The following is a 24,328-nucleotide window of genomic DNA, read 5'->3' on the forward strand; positions in this document are numbered from 1 at the left end:
ATTGTAATAAACAAAGAAAAGAGTGCCAGAATCCTTTATATCTGTCTCTAAAGAATTCTAATTAGGCAAACTCCATAGCTGATGACTTCTCACTTTCTGTTAAGATGTCACCAGGATCATGCTAAGATCATGTATTTCCAGTGCTTTGAAAGTGCTCTTTGGCATGCAGAGCACTATGCTACATTGGTACAGCAGTGGATACGAACAAGAACATGAACTGAGAAAAACATCTAATGTTAGAGCAAGGAGCGCTACACATCATGTGTATGGCACCGGTTTGGGCAGTGTAATTTAAACATGCCTATTGCTCTCTCTTCTGCCATTTTGAAATGTCACAGCACAGGAAGGTCTTAGTGGCTGCTCCTTCCAGCTCGGCAGTGCTGGTGCTGCTGGCCAGCCTTAGAAAAGCATCGTGCAGCATGTGAGCAAAGAGGGAGGCCCAGAAAAGAGGGGATGGTGGAGGAGAAAGCAGCATTAACAAAGGTGCCACCAGTCACCCCAAACGGAGACATGGCTCTTCAACAGAAAGAATAGCCTCTGGGAAGGAGGATGGCGACTAGAGCTGATTCCCCAGACAGCTCCTCCAGCAGCTTGGAGGCCCGGAGCACCGTGCAAGGAGGCAGTGCGATTTAAAGACCTCCAGCACCACTCTCCACCACCACTGGGATTGGACTGAAGGCTGTGCCCATGTATTCTTTGGTTCCCTGCATGCTTTGTAGCACTAGATTTTACATGGCAAATGAAAGGACACTCATCATTCTTGACATTACCACTCGTAACTAGGAGCTCAGGCAAGTGCCCTCTATTAATGCCTTTAAAAACTGTGAAATGTAGAAGCAGCTGAAACCAATACAGAAGGCGGGGGGGAAAAGTAAGAGTGGCACTACATGAACTCTAAAGAAAAAATACACAGCATCAGATAAAAGCAGCGAAGAACAGATCTTGATAAAAGAGTTTCCAGCAAGGCCTAGTATTACAGCAGAGCAAGGAACAGCCCTTTCCAGCAAGGTTCCTACTTCGAAGGGAGGAGTATCCTCCCTGTTCAGTGCCAATGGAGCTGTAAAACAAGTGACATTTCTAGCTGTAGCAGACTTTAACTGAAAAAACCATACGTGCAGAAACATGAGCCTACCAAAATCAGTTACAGGCTTTTCACTTTTCTCTCAGGACATAGAATAGTAGCTGTTTCTGCAGTCTGTAAAAAAATCCAAGACACTCAAATGAAAATGTTTCTTAGAAACATCAACTCCACCTTTGTGGCACGTAATCTTCACAACAGTTTAACAGCTCCGCAGAGCTCCAAGCACAGGCAGAACAAAGGAAACATCAAACCCGCTTATTAGTGTGGACTGTTCACTTAGCAAGGTACAAAGTTCACTTAGGTTCAGCTCTCTAGTAACATCTATTGAATTGCAACAGGTTTTCCTTTGAAGTAATATAAAATGGGAGTCTAAAGCTTCTAGAACGCCTTGAAAATCATGGTTGTGGTGTTTTGTGGGGTTTTCATATTTTTTTAAAATTATATGAATATATTTCCATAGTCCATAAAGCAATGTCTCTGGAGGTTAAGCAGTTAAAAACCAGTTGAATTATGATCTCCTCCAGTACATCAGCAACTGCTAGAAGAAGGCTTGTGCAAAGGTCAAGTTTAAATAAAGAATGATACAATCATACAGATTAACAAATATCTATTACTTGAATCCGTCCTCATTTTCTGAGGATATACATCAAGGGCATGTATGCAATCGTAGGTATTTATAATTGTAGGTGTAGGATTGCATGGCAAATCAGCAAAACATAAAGAGCTTTTACCTGAGATTTGGGGACTTCAGGACACTTACGTGTTCAGAAATTAAACTGGAACTGAGCTCACTTCTGAAGTCTTGAACTGATAATTGATTTTCAAACAACAAATGAAAGTTCAAAGATAATCAGATCTGGGCTTTGATTATGACTTACATTTTTTTTTAAAAGTAGTACCAGCAGTTAAGATTTTACATAGTCTTAAGAGTGATTTCAGATTAAGCCAAACAAAGCACAGATTAGGACTTTTGAGAATCCCACCACTGGAAAAAAACATAGTTAGAAATACATCCTGCAAGACTTACTAGATGTTTGTCCAAGGAAATATGATGAGGTTTGGAATTGCTCCCTTTTACACAGGCTGCCAAGTGACACTCTCCTTCCGCACGCACAGTTTAAGGGCTTGTGCTTCATGATAAAGAGATCTCAAGTGAATAAAGTCACGATTGTAGTGTAATTCTTTACAACTGCCATAAAAATGGTTCAGCTTTAAAATGTAAACTTGAGAAGGGAAAGAAACATAAATTCTTAAAGAGTTACTAAATTACAGCTTTTCTTTCTCCAGTTTAACTGTTTTATCTGCATCTAGTATTGATGTCTGCATTATTGTAAAGAGCACACCTGCTATTTTTAAAGAAGTGGTTGAAAGACACTGTAAAAATGTCAATTAGTAAAATATTAATGCAACTTGGACGTTAAAAGAGAGCTGCTTTTCTGACTTCTAAAATTCGCAATAGAATTGATTATTTCAGCAGCGATTGCAGACAGGATCTTATCCGGCTGCCATCTCGTGGCAGCTGCTGGGATGGTCTGGTGCTGGCCCAGTAACTTAAATTCTGAGGCTGTAGAACTGGCCCTGACCCCTATCCTGCTGAATGCAAGATTGGAAGACGGTTAATAAAAACACCGTGGCTCTTGTTTGAAAACACCACACAGAAAATGCTACATTCTGTCTGGAGAACTCTTGAGACACAGATGTGAATACAGAAGGATGCATCCCACCCAAAGCATCACTCAAAGCATTAAATCAGAACACCAGAGCTGATCGATGGGCTTCAGAGGCATTTGTACTCGGCTCCTCCTAATCCCAGACCTGCCTGCATGGCTGGGGCTGGCTGGGCCCCGAAGCCGCCCTCCTCGGGTTCTTTTAAAGCCACTGGACCAGAACAGAGGGTGAAGATGCACCTAAACCTTCCCAGCTCTATAATTCTCCTTTCGGTGTGTTCTGCCTCATCTTTTCCTCTGCACACAGTTTAATCCAATGTTCCCTCACTACTGCTGTGAACAGTGTGAGGCTGTGCAAGCTATCAGCACAATGAAAAAGGTGAGTTATGACCTCACTTCTCCAAATTATCTGTCCCCAGATCTCTGGAGGTAAGTCAGTTTGTGCATACAAGCAGTCCCACTCAATTAAATGGACTTATTTAAGTGCAGCTCCTTGACAAGTTGGGACCTGAGCAGCATTCCGTCAATACTGTGCAAGATTTTACTTCCAGAGGTCAAGGCCTTGCTCTTAAAGACCAGCCTTGGAAAACAGAGTGGGAATCAGAAGCGATTCAGACCAAGCTATGCCCCTAATTATTCTCCTCTACTTTTTTCCCCAAAGACATTTAAAACAGCATGTCTCCATCTCCCTTTCCCTCAGGAACAAATCACAGATGCTTATACATAGAAATAGATTCCTGAGGCAAACAGAATTGTGTCAAGTCACTGGCTTCCTCTGCCCGCAGCTCCCTGCCGGGGTGCTCACAGCCAGGCAGCTTGTGGCAGCCGACGTAATCCCGCGGGTGCCTTCACTCCGCTCAGCCCTGCACTGCGCTCCGGGGTGGGCAGCGCAGAGCGTGACGCAGGCGCCTTTCTCAGCTAACCACCCAGCACCACGACTCCCATTTTGCCTTGGAGTTACACATGAAATAAACAATGAAACGCAAGAAACGAAGTACAGCGTGTGCTAGACCACAGCACAGACAGGCACTACCCTCCACACAACCAAGCTGCAACCTCATCCAGTTCTATCATAATTTAAGAAGAGCTCTATGTAGGTGGAGGACAGTATGACCTGTAGAGTTATTTGCTGTACATAGAAGCAGCGGCAAACAGGCCAGCTGGGATTAACACACACAGTGACAGACTGAAAAGCTTCCCTGTGAGGACAAGGGAAGGGGAGCTGGGAGACACTTGGGTACCACAGAGAAGTGCATGGAAAGCCCAGTGGAAATACAAGGTGGTGTGTCTTCTATCTGAAAGGTTACAGCATCACCCTGTTCCTCCGGGCCTGAGGACAGCAGCCCTCTGGTCACCTTTGGTGAGTGTAGACCATGAAAACTGCAAGAGAGTAAAGATACTGCTGTGTCTGTGAGGGGCACAAAGCTCTGTGGGTGGCCCAAACAGAGATTACCTTCCCATTTCTGCGTTTGCTCTGGCTCCCCACTGCCCTGTGTGTTTGAGACATGCGTTGTTCCTCACCCACCACGCAGTCTCTTTGCCACAGCAATACGGCAAAAGCGTGTTGAAGGAAATTACTCCCTAAGAGTAGCACTCTTGAAAAATATAAGTAATACCCCATTGTTCATATAAAAATTAATTCTATGCTTATGACATACAGGATTTTCAAAGCTTTCAGTTGAAGAGCCTGAAAGTCAAAGTACACGCATTTCTTTGCTCTGAAGCCCACTTCGCACCAGTGCACAGGGGAAGAGCATGTGAAGCCACGGATTGCAGCAGACAGCTGCTCCATACGCAAAGGCAGAAACATGTTTTCACTTATTTGGCCCTGCACATTTCTTAAAGAGTTGTATTTATGTAGCATGTAACTTTATGATCATTTCAGGGATTTTTAAGTATTTAAATATTCAGACTGTATTGGTAACAGATGTTCAATGATATATTTAATTTTTATTTTTACTGAAAATACCATGTTATCTGTAAATGATATTTTCTGTAAAATGTAACTTTGAAAGAATGCCTAAGTATGCTGTACTTCCAGGAAATGTATCGGAGCCTTTCAGCTACTGCATTAAAGTGGGCACTTCTGAAATTAGTGAGCAAATGTTCTGAGAGTCTAATAGGATTTCTTGTTTGCCAAAAAAATAGTGCTTTCAGGAACACAATCTTTTGTGTAATCTCTCCCTCCCAAGACAGATGGCATCATTAATTGACTCTACATCTAGTTAAATTTAAAAACCTGTGCTTAAATAATGTTAAGGTTGTCGTACATGCTGACAAACATAGGAAATATTAAAGTAGAATCAACTTGAAACAAGGAAAGAAAACAAATACAGAACAGACAGGAATAAGAAGAGGCCACAAGAAACACTGACTGATTTACTACATCCTTGTTCACGCCAGGAAATGTTACAACCTGAACCATCTAGGAAGCATTTCTGCGTTTCGGTGAACTCCTGGCTTGAGTAAAGCAATTGGCAGAATTCCCATTGACTTCAGTGGGTGAGAATGTCATCCCTTAATCTTTTTAAAGCAACTTTACATGGAAGGTGTCCAGTGTGGCTTATCCGCAGTTCTAATTACAATGTCTGGGTAAATACATCTGGGGAGTCAAATGTAACTGCGATCTGTATTTCAAAGCTAACATTATTCCGATTCTCTGGTTTACCACAGTTACCCGACAGTGGTATCAGTTACCAAAAGCCTGATTTTAAGCCTTCTCTGAGCTTAAAATGGAATATAATTATCATCGCCCTGCCAAAGAGCCAGCTTTTGCCAATAGATACCATATGCTAACTCTTTGGTTTTAAATACAAGCCCTGTGTTTAAAGCCTTTTCTCACACCACACAAGCTGTGATTTTCAGACACCCAGGAGGAACAGGCCCCCGAATGGGTTTGAGTGCTTACAGCCACACCAGCATCTCAAAGTCAATCCATACTACACAGCTGAGCCCAGTAAATACAGGTATGTTCGCTTTTACAGCGAAACACAACACTGGGAGGGGCCTAATTGAAGATTGTAGAAGGAAATAATGTCAAAAGACTGAAAAAACAAGGAGATGCATTGGAAAAACAAGAAATAATTGACACTTGATGCTGATATCTTGAATTACAGAATCACAGAATCATCTCGGTTGGAAAAGACCTTGAAGATCATCCAGCCCAACCATGACCCTCACGCTGACTGTTCTCAACTCCACCAGATCCCTCAGCGCTGGGTCAACCCGACTCTTCAACCCCTCCAGGGATGGGGACTCCTCCCCTGCCCTGGGCAGCCCATTCCAACGCCCAACAACCCCTTCTGGAAAGAAATACTTCCTAAGAGCCAGCCTGACCCTGCCCTGGCGCAGCTTGAGACCATTCCCTCTTGCCCTGTCGTTTGTTCCTTGGGTCAAGAGACTCATCCCCCCTCCCTGCACCCTCCTTTCAGGGAGCTGTAGAGGGCGATGAGGTCTCCCCTCAGCCTCCTCTCCTCCAGACTGAACCCCCCCAGTTCCCTCAGCCACTCCCCATCAGACCTGTGCTCCAGACCCTGCACCAGCTCTGTTGCCCTTCTCTGGACACGCTCGAGTAATTAGTGCGTATCCATTTACTAATTCTGGATTTGTATAGTTTTACCCAGTAAGCTCAACAATACTATTCATCACTGGCAAGAAGAATTTTATGTTCTTTAAAAGCTATCTCATTTTCTTTAGTCTTCAGACACAAGGCCACTAGCTGAACACTGAACACTCACTCTCTTCACCCAGATTTTACTTCATTTGTTTTATATTAGTCCGGCATTATGCTTCAGGCTTTTATACCTGGCTATTATAATATTCAATCCTACTGGCTGATATCAATGAGATTTGCAAGAAAGTAGAATCATCAAATATAGTCAACTCCCATGAGAATCCTAAAATAAGTGGACAGAAGAAAGAGACTTTACTACTGACCGTACAATGGGAAAAGTGCCAGGGTGAGTTCAGCTGGAAAACATGTGGGAACTTCTCTTCAAGGCACAAATCTGTGGGAAGCCTGGCTTCGCTCTTTTTAAAATCATGGAATTGTTTTTATTTTTAAACAGAATGCAGTATTCAGTAATGCCCTTCATTTGGTTTTCACAGTGTCTGACTGGTGAAAGAAGTTAATAGATTATGTTGTGAGAAAGAAATCTGACTTTACGAATGAAACAAATGCCAGATTACTGTAGCATAGAAACATGCCAGATTAATATTTTGTTACAAACTATGATCAAGGCTGATCACCAACATTCATGCCAGGGATTATATTACTACTTTAAATCCATTCTCTTAGCTATTTTCCTTGGCACTGAAAGCAGTGTGTGTTGGCACAGCATCTTCCATCACCTTTTAAGATCTGAAAGTTCAGTTATGGATCATACGGGGAAGTGGCCACCCATCCTCTGCTTCCCTGCCATCCACCATAGGCAGCAGCAGATTCTGGAGTCAGTGCCCTTCTGCTGTCTTGATTTATTATATTACTTTTTACATGGTCAAAAGTTCTGATACAACTGACTATGAGGTTTGGCTGATAGGCTGGTAAACTCTGATGGGGAGGACTAGGGTCACTTGAGTGGTTCTGATTTTACCTTTCAAAAAGACCCCATTACTCATCTACACAAAAGACTCTCCTGGGCAGGATTTCATGAGAAAACATTTATTTAGTCCCTTCCATTCTGCCTGATGTAAGACACGCAATGCTCCAGCACTCCAAAACTGCACCGGTTTCCTAGCAGTGTTTTCCTTTCTAGGTAATTCAAGGTGTTAACCTTAGAATATCATTATTTAAAATGTTGTATTCTTCAGTCTAGACTCCCAAAAAGGCCACCCATCTCTTCCCACATCAGTGCAACCTGGGCCTGCAGTTAATTCATCCACCATATGACATTTTCAGGAAGAGGTAGGATATACTGTCAGCCACTACTGTAAAACTGAATTTCATAACGTGTCACGCAGTACCTGGATCTGCTGATCTTCTGTTAAAATATTTTTAAATACTCTAAAGCAAACAAACTACCGTGTATGCATTCATGCTGCATCAGAAAGCAGGGCGTGGCCTCGGGCCGCAGGAGGGGAGCGGGAATGGTGTCAGGCACTGCTCTGCTCTCATGCGTGACTCGGTATCGTGCATGCAGTAAGCCTCTGCTTGGGTAAACCAAAAGCACTCCATAAAACCACTCAGAAGCCTGTGCAGCCCATGTGGAAACTCGTTCAGACAAGGATCTAGAGAGGGAATTCCACAGGAACGTTTGTGCTAAAGAGCTTAAGCTATTGATGAGAGCGTTTTAAGAAGTTACTGCTCCTCAAGTGAGATGGTGTAAAGGCACAGCAGTATTGCTCCCAGGACCCCCCATCTGGGAAGCAGTGCGGGTGCAGTTCTGTCCCTGCCACGGTATCTTTAATCACATGCACTGTCACGTGACACGCACTGACCTCACTCTGCATTTTGATAGTGGGGGATAACTTTGTATCCCGTCTGAGATCACATCTATCTTTCTTGCAGTAAATTCTTCTCCCAGACATTCTAAAAGCCAAGTGGAGAACAAAAGTGGTTTGAGTGCGCACGTTCTCCTTTTCATTCACAATGAACTGACCCCCCACAGCCAGCTGTTCTGCACCAGCTAAGAGACAGTAACTCCTGACCCAGGGCTGTAACTTCTTGAAACGTGGTAACTGGACTGCTTTCCATTACCTCTCTCTACTTAAATTAGCTATTACGATGTAAACCAAGTTGTTCATCACTGCCATCCTATTTGCTATAAGAAATTGTCAATATCCCTTCTTCCTCAGATTCATCCTCAAACCTTAGATCTGCATTCTCACAGACACTCGTTTACTCAATAGAGTACAATAATCCCTGTAATTATTTTCACAGAGCAAAATACAAGATATTCAGAACACTGAAACTAAAATCATATAAACAGCCGTAAGACCACTGTCTGTAATTACCAGTTTAATGCAGAATGTACATTAAAAAAAAAGTCATTAGAAAGAATTAAAATATTATTTTCTTATCACTCAGCTTTGAAAGGAGCCCTGCAAGCTTTGTTACTCTTCAGGATGATGAAAAAGGTTCCCTAGACTCACATGGTAGATCAGGTCTAAATTTTATGCTATTGCTAGAACAACCATGTGCTGCTTCATCTCCTTCTCATGGCTCCACCAGCTTCATGGCTTAGAAATAAAGTTTGTTCAGAAGGGCAAAGCTTTCTTTTGATATCTGCTGGAATCAGGTAGGAAAACAGACATTTCTTGATCTCAGGTGTGAAGTAACGTATCTGCCCCACTCACCTGCTGCTCCATCGTTTGTGGATGGATGAAAGTCACAAAATCAACTGAGAAATAACCAAGCACTCCTTTAGATTTACAGGCTTCTCCAATTTTGAAGCAGAGTGAATTAAGAACTGCTGGATCAACAGAACGTTGTGGAATGGTAGTGCCAGATGATCGCAAAGGACCGTCAGCATGGAGCTGGTCTCCAGATGACACTATTTTTATCTTGCCTGTTGGCTCTATCAGCATATCCACCGTAAGGTTTGTGACATTTTCAGAGAGCGGGAAGGCTTCTATCACACCACCTAGTAAGAAATGAATTAGCTGTTAGGCTAGTAATCAAATTCACATGTGATGCTCTTCAGAGTGCACAGAATGAAACCATCCAGCTCCTATTGTGCTCAGACATTGCAGGCAGGACTGCTATGGAGCTACAGCGAGTAAATAAATGTAATGTGAGCAGCATAGCTAGAACCCATGAATCTCTTAGAAGAGAAAGAAGATCTCTCATCTACTATAGCACCATACCGTTCAACCAGTGGCTTTTGAGGTTCAGATGCTTTGCAACCAGTTCCAAACTGGATCTATCACATATCTGACATGAGAAATATGCTCTTGGGTAGCATGAATGAATCTGGCACTGTCCTACAGCCCAGCTAAATGCCAGGTCCAGAACAGCAATGAAACGCAATGCTGGGACCTCAGGGGGATTGGTATCTGCTGCTCTGAACTTATCATGGAGATTGCCATCCATACGATGGCCTGAGATAAGTAGCTTGGCCTTTTGGTACTCATCCACACGACGAGCGCTGTGTGTAGGTGGGAAGGCTTGTAATGACAACTTCAGGCAAGGTTTGTCTGTAGGAAAATCATAGAACTGGTTGGCATTATGGATTTGCCTTTTTACTGCATATAAAGCCATAGCTCATTTAGTCAGAATAAACTAATGTGTGGTACTATGTATGTTAACTGGCATTATTTTTCAAAAAAATACTTTCAAAGCTTTGAATTGTCCTTGTCCCTCCCACAGATGAAGAAATGTATGAAACGTATATATCCATTATATGTAATACAAAATGATGGCAGCGCAGAATCACCCCAGAAATTTACTACCCAAGCCCAAGCACTGCATCTTTTCCATCCAAAAGCTGGCATACAAATACAGGAGGTGAACACGTCTGCGCAAAGTCCGGTCACCCATACACTGATTTGCAGCAGTTCAACAACAGTTTTATCTGCCCTGCTTCTTATGGACAAACACGGGCCCGCTGCTGAGCTCTAGGCCAGTTGGGCACTGGCCAGCTTTGATCCAAAGGTGCCATGAGGGGCTTTAATGCAGGAAGTCCTGCTGAGGACTCGGCACCACACGAACAAAACCATCCATCTTGGAACCTGTTCATATTCCTTCGGTTGGAGGGCAAGAAAGAGAATGGCAAAGGCCTGACTCGGGGTCTGTGCCAATGTCCTGTAAGGGATAACACGGAGTTGCATTATTGAGCCTTGCTGGCAACACCTGCCTGGAAGGCAAAAACTGGGGAGAAAGCACAGCTCTTCTCCAAGCTGTTAAAGGTTACGAGCACAGTTGACTTCACGCGATGTACGTATGTAGCATCCAGAGTTGACATGTAACTCCCTTCCTGGTCCTATGGGAGGGAAAAGCAAGTCTCGTAGATGTTTGCTCACCAACCCCTAACAAATTAAATATTTTCACGTCTACCTACAAAAAAATGCAAAAGTGCAAACTCCCATACTGGCATTCCCTAAAGCCCCGTGGACAAATGTGGCAGCCTCCACTACAGTAACCCAGGATTAAGGAGTCGGTGCTTATTGATTCAGAATCAAGTGAGAAAGGTAATCCAGAATTAATATAGGTTAAATGCTTGGATAGGACACATGAATGATAGAGTAGCTGCCTGTAATTCATTTGTAAATTAACATTTGAAGCATAATGGAGAAATAAAAGGAGATAAATATTTAAATGGGCCCAAGATTAACAAGAATATGGCATACAATATGGTATAATTACTTCTTATAACACTTAACAGCGACTTTGCAGTCTTATTTACCTTGACTAAGAAATGTTTGGAGGAATTTTTCCCATGTAGGGAATCGTTTCTCATTGACTGGCTGTACGTGCTGTGCTAAAAGGCCCGGCAGCTCCTGGGAGATCTTCACCAAAGCTGGCTCCTGCAGAAACAAATTAAATAGAACCACAAGCAATTTTACTACAGAAATGAAAACTGCTTGTGGGGTGATTAAAAACCAGGCCTCCAACAGGCAAAAAAAAAAAAAAATGTGGTTACTGTTTACCCACAGTCAGGAAGCCTTTTTTAATTTTTCTGCTTACTACTCTTCCCTCCTACTGAAAACTATTCTTCTTGGAAAGACAATCCCCCCCCTCTCCCCTCCCCAGTATAGTATCTATTTCATTACAATTTATATCAATAATTTGATCTGGCAACTGAAAATGCTAAGCACTTGGTAACTGCTTAGGGATCAATACCAGCAGTCAATAACATCTACACTGTTTATATTTTGGAACTGAGTGTATTGAAAGAATCACATATGCCAGAAATAGTTTTACTGATTCTATGTTTAAGCTGCTATATCAATCCAAACACCCTTTAGTTATTAAAAAAAAAAAAAAAGGAGGAATAATTAACCAAAAGCTTTTCTAAAGCTGGAAGTATCCATTCTCCCATCTGTAACATAAATTCACAAGTGTATTTCTTTCTCTATCTTTGGTAGAATTTGATGAGTCATACTACAGGAGATAAACTAGCTTTTTCCTAGTTTCAAATTCTTTACTATAGTATCTCACCCACAGAACTACCCCATTAAATACAGAAACTAACTGCATTGCTTTTACTGTTCAAAAATGTCCCAGAAGGACACAAGCATATAAAGTGTAAGGACCCTGACTCTATTGCTTCAGGCTTCTTTTCTTGCTGCTTCATAAGCATTCGCCTGCTTCCCCCGGGGTCTCTTTGCTTCTGTTTTACATCCTCTCTCTTCAACATCCTGTGCTTCAGAAGATGACCGACAGTCCTCTGATCTTGGCAATGTCCTAAGCCACAGACATATTATCTGGAGCTCTGGAGAAACATGCTAAAACCTTATGGCTAATATTTAAGAAGGGGGGGGGGGGTACACACACCATCTATTTTTCCAGACCAGTGAGTTTAAAGAGATGGGCTTTGTCATGAAGCACATAATGTGACATAACCAAAAATACAAATTAAAAAATCAGCTTACTGTGATTTATCTACCAGGACAAGAAGAAGGATGAGCCAGTGACTGGGGTATCAACTCTGAACATAGGAGATCTTGATATATCTTGTTCCTGAATGCAGTCTGCCTGAGATTTCAGGAAAGTGATGATCTGTCTGTACCTCAGCTGTCCAAACATGAAAGAGACAATTGCTGGCCCTACCTCATGTGGAACTGGGAAAAAAATGCCTTAAAAATACTGAGGTGCTTACATAATGATGCTGATCTGGGCTACGTGGGCTGCTATCACATATTAAAGAGAAAAGCATGTTGTTGACATCTCAGAAAAAATGCTAACGAATGGTTTTAGTTAGTATATGAATATACTGAGCAGCAGACCTTATGGCAAAAAACAAAGGACCACATAAAGCGTGAGACCCATGTTCAGAATTTACCCAGATTAGGTCTCGCACTGCTTGTTTCCTTAAAATCTGTAAGGAGGAATTTAGGTTTCGGATAGCTCAGCTGACTAAAACAACAGAGCAATGAGCAATTATCAGTTGGCCTTGTCTTGATTTGTATTTGCGTTGAGATATTGCTAAGCCAAGAAGTCACAAGATCAGGTGGTTCACTGCACAGTGAAAATAAAATGCAGCTTTGGGGAGAGGATGTGTGCCATAATGGATGCTATGGAGTCGCTGACCTACAAATCAGTTTGCACCTCAGTGTGTTCAGTGATACCTCTGTCACACCGAGTCTCATCCCTGAGATCGAATGAGTTTGGGTGTTCTGCAATTTAAACAGAAATACGAAACTAACCAAAAGAAAAGGTATGCAACGGCTGCTTGAAAGCTTTTGATAGATTACTGGGGAAAAAAGCAATAATCCCTGCTGGATGTGTAGAAGCATCTGAGAGTGCTGTGACCAAGCTTGTGTAAGTAAAAATTAAACTATGGGCGTGCCAACTGGGACATAATTTTCCATTGCAACAATTCTGAGGGACATGAGGGCAGCCACACCATCTCTATGGAGCTGGGGACAGTAGTATCTTCTTTTAGACAGTTTTTGAGGATCACACATGGTTGTGAAAGAAAGCTCCCTAAAGAGGATGCAAAATCAAGCAGAACTTCCAAATTTAGAAGGGTACGCTTACCTGGCCCACAAATGGAGGCTGCTGCTGAGACAGAGTCTCTATTCACCTCATCTATACATAAAGTACCATCATAAGCAACTACTCTTAGTCCATATGATGGACATTAGATGGGCAAGATCATTGTGGCATGTCCTCAACAAAGCCACGGTTGCTGCTTCAACAAGGTCAGCCCACTGGAAGGGGAGCTGACCACTGGCCAAGCTTGGGTCAGGGCAACACAGACACAGCACCCGGCTCAGCAGCATCTCACAGTTCAGAGCACCCTCAGGACTCGCTGACTGTGAGGGATGCGTGTGTCAAAACCAGTCACCTTATAGAAAAAAGATAGGGGCTGTTCAAGAAATATCCAATTCAAGAAAATGAAAAAAATGTTCTTGTGAGATCAAACCCAACGTAACAGGGCTTTCACCAAGCAATGCCTAGATAATCAAGGTGTTCACAGAAGGGAATCAGGCAACCACCTTCTAAGGATCAGCACCTGGAATTCTAGTTGAAGGGTTTTTGCAACTGTAAGCTCTAAAAGGGCAATAATTCTGATTATAGGGAGTTTTAGTAGGCAAATTCAAGCCCGGATCCAACATGCACTCATGAAGTCAAACCTTTTAAAAGGATCAGTGCTGGGTAGGCTAATTTCATTTAAATTGGACGGTATCTCCAGCAGAGCTTACCAATGTTTTATCTCTTGGTGTGGCCCAAAACAATTCAGAATCATAGGCTCAATGGACACAGGGAGCATTTTTTTCAAATGTTTCTTAGCACCAGTCAAAAAGAAGCAGCCCAGATACTGTTTACATCATGTAGAAAACTTTATCCAAATTTGGTTTGCACCTTTTTATAACAATGAATAAGCATGAGAAAAAAATGACACCTTTTTCTCCTTAAATATAAAATAATTTCTCATCCATCTGCAAGCTGAATTTTGAAAAGCTTTCTTAGAATGGCAGTTACAACAAAAAATTAGGACCAAATGTGGCTTATGTTGAAGGCACTGGTAGGAAATCTACTCGAGACAGATCAGTCAGCAAAAAAAAAAAAGCCTGTTGAGGAGGTAAGTACATAAACAGAAAGAAGAAATAAACTTAGAAATTGGAAGAAAGACCTGGGGACAGAAAGAGGCTGCAGAGTAGAATGCATGAGAAAGACGTAGGGCTTTTTAGCTAAAAATCAGATTGAACGGAAAATATTTAGATCTTGCAAGCAAATAGAGTGAAGAAAGTAACTCCAAATAAGTAAAGCTGACTGGGCCAGAGAAGAATAAAATCAGCAGACAGATCTTCAGCAATACAAACTGCCACATCTCTGCTGAAGTCAATGAAGCTTCGGCAATTTATGCCACTTCAATGGCACTATGACAATTCAGACCATTTATAGAGCACATCCCTTCAACTGCAGTCAGTGGAGCTACGATAACTTATTCCAGCTGCCTTGACACGAGTTGGTCCAGCCCAGTTTATCCTTATGCTCTCAGCGACACCAGCACACATGGCTATATGGGAAGAGGCTGTCTGACTGTCCAAATAACTTTTGTTATTTCCTATTTTGCAAATTAAACTGATTTGACATTTTTTATAATTCAGACAGGTACATGCTGGCCAGAACCACAGTCTACTACACTGAACAAAACAATCTGAGAGGTTTATGAAAATGGAAATTTTTGGAAGTGATAATGCTGAATATCCTATCTACTTAAAGTTTGCAACCTGATTTAAAGCCCAGGCATTTAATTGTTAACTGCAAATTTTAAAATTAAAAAGTGCCAATTTTGCCTTCCACGAGCTGGAAAAGTATGTTCTCATAGAAGGTAACATCATGTAAAACAGCCATCATTACCAAGTAACACAAATGTTTTTCGTATGTAAAATTGCTTTGTAAAATATTTGCTCCATCTGCTGAAAGTAGCAAAGACAATTTTCCCTGATAGCTAATGGCCCATTTCAGCTGTATGGCAAGCGATTCACCGTGGCTGTGACTTGCATTAAGTAGAATGGTGAAAACAGTGCACAGAATTCTCCACTTATGTAGTATTATCTACTCACTGCTTCCTGAGAGCCCGTCCCTCATTATCATGGCCTTCGCTTTGGATCAGCACACAGGACTAGGGTTGCTTTGACTCAAGAGGCTTTTTGTCAAACTGAGGCACATATGCTATGCTTCAATACAAAAGCACAAAACAGCCACTTTCCTTGACTACAAGAACAAGAAGGTTAGTTCTCTTTCAACTTTCCAGCACTTAAACTGCTGTTCCTTTTTTCACACCACATGGGGCCATGGTTTTTCTCTTCTGGCTCATGCTGTCACTCTGCACGCTGAGGATTTCAATATATAAAGATCAAGCACTTCTTTTAATTCTAAATTCAACTACATACACACACAAAAAAAAAAAAAAAAAGGAAAAAAAAAAACCCACTGGCCTAGTCCAAAAACCCCCTCCCAATTGCTTGTTTCATTGTATACTTTGCTATTTCCATTGAAAAGCACGTTTACATTGTGCCCTGAACTACTTCAACATCTGCTAACAGACCAATAAAAAATAAATAAACCAGGATTGTTTAGAAAGAGAGATCCTTTCTATTTCCTCTGAACACTCCTAAACTGGCAACAGCAATATGCTGCGAGATCCCTTTTTTGTAGATGTCATCACGGAAAACAATATATGTGGGGAAACCAAATATAAAATCACTACAGCATGTGCTACCAAAAAATCAGACAGAAAGAGGATTTTGAAAGCTCTGTGAGTTTATAAAATAATTCTGCACATTTATGCACAGCGTGTTAATTTGAGATTAGGACAATTTTAGTAAATGCTTTGTGTTTTAAATCCAAAAAATCGTCGCTATTTTATGCATAAATAGCATGTCTTTTGCAAGGTCGCAGCATTTGTTTTTCAAGGTTCCCCATATCTACCTTCACAGCAAAGAAAATGTAACATAACTGTCAAACTTCAAAAATCTCTCTTTTTAAAAAAGTTCCTATGTTTCTTTCAAATACAGCATTTGTAAATTCAGGACATTGGGATGTTAATCCGCACACAAAATGAGGTAAGTAATATTGGAATGCAACTTTTCTGGGTTTTTTTTGCAAATGCATGAACAATTCAGGTGCCCTCAGGTTAATAATATTTTCCTATTTTTTTCTCTATTTCAGTCTCTCTAAATTTCGTTCACTTGTCCTCCTTTATGGCTTGTATCTCCAAAGAAAGGATTCTAATGAATTCCAAAAACGTGACTTCAAAAAGAAAAAAGACATCGTATAGATAATCCACAGTCACTTCCCAGGAATTTTATCTAAATTGCTGAGCTGTAATGCTAAAGGAATTGTCAGACAAAACCTGCATTGTGTTTTACAAACAACACACAGTTAAACTTCTTTTATTCTCAGAGTTGCCTATGTGTTACTTTTGGGATTTTAGCAAAATAAACATTTTTAAAATAATCCAAGCAGGCATTTTATTGGATGCGATAACATTAACGGATTTCAGATTTCTTTAGTGCTCTTGCTTTATCCTCTCCTTCCACACTGTTATTGCTACAAACTGGCACTTAAATTCAATTGATTCAAAATATTCTGGATCCATATGGCCTAAAACCCTGGAGCTGAAGTTCTGATATTGCCTCACTGCTGTTTTCTAGCATTTGCCTCTACTCCAGTCCCCAGATGGTGGAAGTAACATTTAAACCTCCTTTCCTCTGCCTTGTACAATAGACCTTGGCACCATTTCAACTGTTTACTCCGGTAATTAACAGCACTGATACCACAACAATTACAACTCCTACAATCTTAACACAATAATGCTATGAATTAGTGAGAGCTAATGGCTGGAAGGTATAGTGGTTCCAGACTGCGAGATCTGTGCATTTTTAGAATAAAATAAAAGGTACAAACAGCACGCTTGCGGTAGACAATGATTACCTAGTAATTAGTTTACACAAAGCTTCCTATTTAATGGCAAAACGCTGTAATTAACGCGTGACAGAAAATCAAAGGGTACTTTGTAAGCATATGAAAAATTAACACTGCAGGCCTATAGCTTTATGTACTGATTAGAAGCATATTAAATCAATAGGACATACAAACCAACAGCTTGCATATCTTGAGTATTGCAAGTCTTAGGAACAGATATCATGGCTTTAATTTAACCAAGGGATACAATGATCATGCTCTCTTTTACTTAAGGTTTGAGAATCACCTGAAACATCACCACGGCAGATATACAGATATATTAATAAACTGAGTAAGAGCACTAAGGACTGTTTGCGGATACGGTGAATATTTAAACTATTTTGGATATATTGCTGACAAAGCACTGCCTGTACTAGCAAACAGCCTCCAGCTGTATTGCTGTATAGGGAATCAATTTCTTTAAGTCTTTGGGTTCTTTCTCTTTTCTTATTAAGCATCATACCAGAAGAAATTTTAAAAACCTGTCAAAATGCTATAAATGCACCTTCTGCGTATCTGTCAGTGTTTCTGGCCCTCTTCAGGCTGAAAAAAATAGCACACCTTCAATTGCATGGGTACAATAAAAGCAGCAGCAGAGATTTACTTGCTTAAGAACTCCTCCGTAGACTTTAGGTGTTAATTCTAAAATCAGTTCAATTGCTTGCAATTTATTCTAACTTCTGTAATATTTGCAGCGTTGCCCTAGAACAAAGCTGGTGCCATTACAAAAGGTGATCGGCGTGGGGAAAATGAGAATGGGTAGCAGAAAAGCAAAGCAGTGTTTGGAAGCTATACTGTGTTCAAAGATGGTCAGAATTGATAGTGTGGTGGCAATGCCATGTTGCTAGAATTATGTTTTCAACAGTATTACGCTTGGTTTTAATTCGGCCTGTTTATAAACATATGCTCTTTACTCTGAATTCCTTACTTCAGTAAAGAAACAAGATGTGGTATGTGAGCTTCAGGTTTCTTACAGTGAATGCAATTCACTCAACCAGTTAAAAATCTCACCGCTATTCCTGATTTCCAGAGAATCACAAAGTTTATCTATTACTTATTACAGGACTTTGAAATTTGACAAAAAAATATTTTAAGTTAAAGGAACAGCCAGCATTTTGCATCATTTTCTCTTGGCTTTCAAAACTGTAATTTTCCAACAGCGAGCAATGCAAAATCCTGCAACCAGTGTCTGACTATTGCTTTATGCAACTCAGACCAAAAGTTGGATTTTCCAGATCTGTCACATTTTGAAAAGATTTTGATTTCCTCTCACACATTTTAGTGAATTAACCAAGATACAGTCTACAAGGAAAAGAAACCGTGACAAAATACTGTGACACAACTAGAGGCAGTAAGATTCAAACAGTCTAACATTTAAAACAGTAGGTTGCCCAAGCACATTAAATATCAGTTGTGGAAGAAAAAAGCTATTTAATGGAGAGTTTTGAAATGGTTGTGTAGTTATGGCCAATTATAATGGTTTATTGTGAGAATATTTGTTGCTTGGTTTTCTGTCTCTTGTTCTATTCTTGTATTTTCAGCTCTTTTCTTCTCTATCTCCACATTTATCCCTTTTTTTGTCTTCAGTCTGATCTTCATTATCTCCAGGATTGCTGCTAGGTAAACTCACATCATGTTGCTGGCCCTGGTAGTTAATTAAGAGTCACAGTGTAATAAAAGATAATTCTAAAATTAATTTGACTAGTAATTTAATCTAGTCATTTAGATACTATTTGGAGTTCTACAGTTACACACTGGGATGGGATCTCTGCATAGTCCTGTATTATTTTATGTAAAAGGGGACTGTTAAAAGAAGAAAAAACAGACCACTAACAGGAAGGGGATGTTATCTTTCTTCTAAAAGAGGACTGCAAGTGTTCTCTTTGAGTCCCAAGATTCGCAGAGACCAGGAGGCACTGGAGACTTTGACAGCTCCAGTCTCTGTTCAAAAAAAACCCAAAAGGCATCAAATATGCTTTGTAGATGGCTTTACTACCAATCTTCAGCTTGAATACTGAGGGGGCATCTGAGCATCTTCAAGGTCATGGGAGTACGGCTACATGGCCTGCGCAGCCCCAAATATTGTCTCAGAGTGGTCACAGGTGGATTCTCAGGAAAATATGAAAACAGGGCAGGCATATCCACTCCCCAGATACTCTCCCAGCCTCCAACAATTTGTAGCTCAGAATCCCTCTAAGCCAGAGACTATCAGCGATGACAGTTAATAGTTTCCTCTTCCATGAATTTATACAGTCTCCCACCAAGGGTCCGTATAAGTACAGATGAGATTTTTCAAAAAAACTGAACTGCTGACTTTCAACAAGAGTGAGATACCCAGCTTTTTAGCATACTTTGGAATACCATATATTAATAAGTAGTTTGGATATCTTTCTCTAGATATTCCAGACAGGCCCTCATGCAATTGTCTTATTATTTTTTCACTTACTCTAGTAGTAGCAGAACCACATTTTTTGCTAGGTACAGTCTAACCAAAACTTGAATTGGTATGGAAAATAAGTTGAAAAATCATGATAGAATGGCACAGGAGCATTGTACACAGCACCCATGCCTTACATGCATATGTTAACAGCTAAAATTCTGAGAATTTATTTGCTCCCTGCAACAGTCATTCACATGGCGAGATGTCTCACCTGATAACATGTCTCAGTACTTGCTGTTCTTTTTGCATGTAACTGGGGCCAGATTCTGATATTCTTTTTCACCCTGGAGAATGTCTCCACAAATGGCCTCATGACTGTCAAATGTGCACTTGTGGAGGCAGCAGTTCTCTTGATATTGAATATAATTAGAATCTGGGCCTCAGGATGAAATTTTTTATATGCTGACAGACTTCAGCAGTGCACAGTGGGATGAAGACCTTACAGAGACATTCAGCATAGTTTGTGAATTCTACCCTTTACGCAGTAGCAAAATAATTGTTCAGATAACTCAAATGCTGCATTTAGTTAACAAGGTAAAACACATTGATAATCCTGTCCTGCATTTTTGTTTGCCCAATGTTATGCTTGAAATGAGGAATCTAAAATCAGTCTCATTTTCAGATGGAATAGATTTTTACACAGTTCAAACTCACAAAGTACATTATTTTTAATCTGTTGCCTACTACATACCAATGAGGAAAATCTGGGCATCGTGTCTTAAAGTGCTATGCAAATGATGCTATTTGTAAGTATTAACATAATTTACTGCTTACAGTCATATTCTCATTTCTAATAATTCTACCAGAATGGAGAGTCTTTTCACTGTACTCTTAGCCTGCAGGATAGTCTTTCATCAAGAAGCTGAATTTTTTAATAACCTGCCAGCATATGTTTTGTATGTGGCAGCCTATGCCGATGACACAATGTCTTCATTATCAAAAGAAACAGGTCTACATACTGTAATAGGACATTAAAGCATGCCTGTGCTCATAAACTAATGCTTTGATGTTTAAATGTGTATCATTACAATGGTATTCCTTAACAAAGGATGATTTTAATCCTCTGCTCTCAATGGTAATACTCAGTGGAGACTGCAATTCATTATATATAAAAAAGGTCTCCTGTTCTACAAAAGAGGGCTAAACTCAGAAGGCGGAAAAAATTGAGCACGCATATTCAAACAAGATATTCAAAATGGCGGCAAGTTTCACGCTTTTCCAAAGCCCACTTTAACACTGCTCTAGGTTTATGGAAGCTTTCCTGCTGACGAAAGGCGGTATTCCATGTATACTTTCCAACTTCCAACAAATGTTTATGATTAAGGGCTCATAATGGGTTGATTCCTGGTTGCATCAAATCTCAGTATAAATGCAGTATAAAAGGGAAACCAAAGCAAGCCAGTTATCACTTATGTCCTTTCAGAGTCATTTAGCCATGAAAAAATTAAAAAAGCATGGAAACGGGAACACTAATACTAGCACTAGATAATCCTACTTCTATAGGCAAAGAACTAGCCTTGGTAAACCATGTCTTCTGCCCCACTGACGCAGATGGTGGGAGCAGGATCTGGATATTCTGTTGGCTTTACATCCCAGAGAGCTCAGTGACCAGGCAAGGCTTCCACTGCTCTCCAGTGCTCTACTCTCTATTGCTCAACTTGCACAGAGTGAGGGATCTTTAGCAGATCAGAGAAATTAGCCCTTCAGCTTGAAATGATAAACTCTATTTTATAACGTGGAATTCTTTGGTAGTTGTCAAATGCAACAGAACGGTAATCAGCACAATTTGAAATTTTAATACACAATATAATTCAATCAAACAAAAATTTCAAAACAGTTTTGATTGAATTAAAAAAATCAAAGAGCTATAATGAGTAGTTTATGTAAATTAAACAATTCTTTCTGGATACATTCCTTCTGGCTTTAAAACCATTACATTAGGAATGAATTTGGCACAATATACAGAAATATCAAATGCTTATTGAAATTAACACATTTAAATACCAATGAATATTTAAACTATGAATAGTTCTCTGAATGCCAGAACTAATGAAGTCTAGTTTCATATGGCTTTTTCTGCAGTTGAAATGTAGAGTCTTGCAACCTCTCTCAATCATGTGGATTCTTAGGAATCTACTAGGGCATGAGTTCATGCAATACCATTTCCCTCAGTTAAGTATTTATAAGATCTCTCTGCTTACCTAAACACACACTGTAATGAAACATGCAGGAGGCTAATGGTCTCGGAGACCTCAAGTGTTCTGTCTTACACAGCTGAAAACAGCTAATAGGTTTAAAAGTTATTAGTGAGGAAAAATGTACAGAAAAAATTATCCTTAGAAAGCTAGATTATAAAGTAATCAGTTTGCATGTGGTTTCAAATTGATTAGTATTGTTCAGCTGTATTAGTCCAACACTGTGTTCCAATAATTCCAAGTTTCTATGGAGGTATAAGGTTCTGCTGCCTATATACTTTCATTTCTATATGTCCTCACTTTGGATAAAGAGAGTTATGTAAAATTTGCACATTATTGCATATGAGGGAAATGTTATGACACTCAAGTTATTCCACAGTTGGATGCCAGGCATTCATTTATATTTTGGAATATTTATTTGAATTACTGTTACCTATTACTGTGTACAAGCTAGCCTGGACTCTGTAATGTCAACTCATATCAATGTCTTCAAATAAAAGCTCAGAGAAAAGATTTACCTCAACAGCCCCAGTGGACTATTAAAAAGCCACGACAACAAGCCAGACATCCCGCTGCTTTGTTACTTACGTGTGCCTGTGTCTTACTCCACATCTCTGGGTTGTATCTCTGCCGTTCCTCCTGAACCCAGTGGTAGCATTTCAGATGGGAGATAATGTCACAATAGGCAGTGCCATTTCCTCCAGATTCATCATTTATTTTAAACAACCAACGCTGCACTTCCATATTGTCAAGGATCAGCTGGCTGAGAACACTAATCATCTGTGGAACAAGCGAGAGAATCACAGAATCATCTTGGTTGGAAAAGACCTTGAAGATCATCTAGTCCAACTATGACCCTCACACTGACCATTCTCAACTACACCATAACAGAATAATGACACAAAGATATTTTGCTCTGCCACAATATGAAATTGTTCCTTGATTTAGACTTCCAGTTCACAAATATTTGGACTTGAAATTTATTTTTTACCCATGGTTTCTGATTCTTAGTGATGCTTGTGTTGTTAGTTATGTTGGATACTTTGTGAAAAAAGCCTCAACATTTTTTGATAGAGAATCTATGGTCTTCACCCTTCACCACTTAGAGTCCACTTGGGCAGGCTACCACAGAGCAGTGGAGCACCTTTGGTGGTCAACAAAGCTCTATTCTGCAGAGAGGAATTTTCCTGCCCAGGCTTTTTTGTCTGATCAGGATATTAGGTTTTGGGTAACCAGTACAGCTCAATAAATGTGACTAGGAATAACATGGGATGGACTACACTATTTGTAAAATCTGAGACACAATCATGCCAGATTCTGGAACCAGCCAAAACATCTATGAAATTTTCCTACTAGAGAGTACATCATATGGTTATAAATGTATGAAGGAGTTACCAGGCAGGCTTTATAAAAATGCTAATTATTTATTTGTGTAGGTACACAGATTTAAATGGTTTAAAATGCCTTTTGCCCAGCTGATGTAGGATGCAATTATCTTCTTAGAAACTGCAAATGCCTTTGAACCTGGTAAAAGTATTTTCAGATCTCGTTGCATTGGCTAGAGCCTTCTACATTTTTACTCAGTAATTTTGGGGACTTTTATTTTTTTAAATGTTGACCTAAAATACATGTGTGTTACAGATGTTATTATCTGTGGCTTTTGAGAATCACATAAATGTGTTTTTCTTGATGACTGCCCCACAGTAATGAAAAAGATCAATAAAATCGTAAGGACTGTACCAATCACGAAGAATTATGTGCTATCTTTAAGTGAAAATTGAATTGTGCTTTAACATAGCATCACCTGCTTTGATTATTTAACCTAAAATGTCAAAAGCAGAAGTAGAACTTCCATAACACTGTAGTACAATTCAAAAGTATTCGATTCACATAAAATATTTAACAATAAATCAAACAGTTGTTTTTCAGATCACTGATCATACATTTATTTCATCTACTGCGGAAGCTGCAATGTATTTGCACAGCTTAGATTGTTTTCAGTGTTAAAGGTGATTAATAAAAAGCAAAGCAATGGGAAAAGCCTCTCTAAGAAGCAGGAAGACCTACAAATCATGGCATTGATTATTTTCCTGTAGCACCACCATACACATATTTTTTAAGAAATCAGTACAGATCATACTTAGACGTATTGTTGCAAATTGCAAAATCAGATTATAGAATGAAATTCTGAGGCACTGAATGCAAAATAAACAGATAGAAACTGAACATAGTACAGGAAACTCTTGTGTCTTGTAATTATAGTTTAGTAATTTGTTCTTTTCTTAGTAGTCACACTAACAAGATAGGTGAATTTAGCAATGATAAGCTGGGCACCAAGTAAAACTTCAGCTGCAGATATGCTCAGTT

General features: G+C 40.0%; 1 protein-coding gene across 6 annotated transcripts in view; it reads right to left on the bottom strand.

The window, feature by feature from the left end:
* The window catches only part of IQCH (IQ motif containing H), a 73,875-nt gene that overhangs the window by 14,861 nt on the left and 34,686 nt on the right, over nt 1-24,328 (bottom strand). For all 6 annotated transcript variants that reach the window (XM_026856317.1, XM_026856318.1, XM_026856319.1 and 3 more), the window contains 3 exons: nt 22,550-22,741; nt 11,091-11,211; nt 9,043-9,329 (listed from right to left, as the gene is read on the bottom strand). In XM_026856317.1, coding sequence (XP_026712118.1) covers nt 9,043-9,329; nt 11,091-11,211; nt 22,550-22,741 — 600 coding nt within the window. The remainder of the gene's footprint in view (nt 1-9,042; nt 9,330-11,090; nt 11,212-22,549; nt 22,742-24,328) is intronic.

Source organism: Athene cunicularia (assembly GCF_003259725.1).
Source record: "Athene cunicularia isolate RWA chromosome 10 unlocalized genomic scaffold, athCun1 chr10_part1, whole genome shotgun sequence".
Taxonomy (NCBI): domain Eukaryota; kingdom Metazoa; phylum Chordata; class Aves; order Strigiformes; family Strigidae; genus Athene; species Athene cunicularia.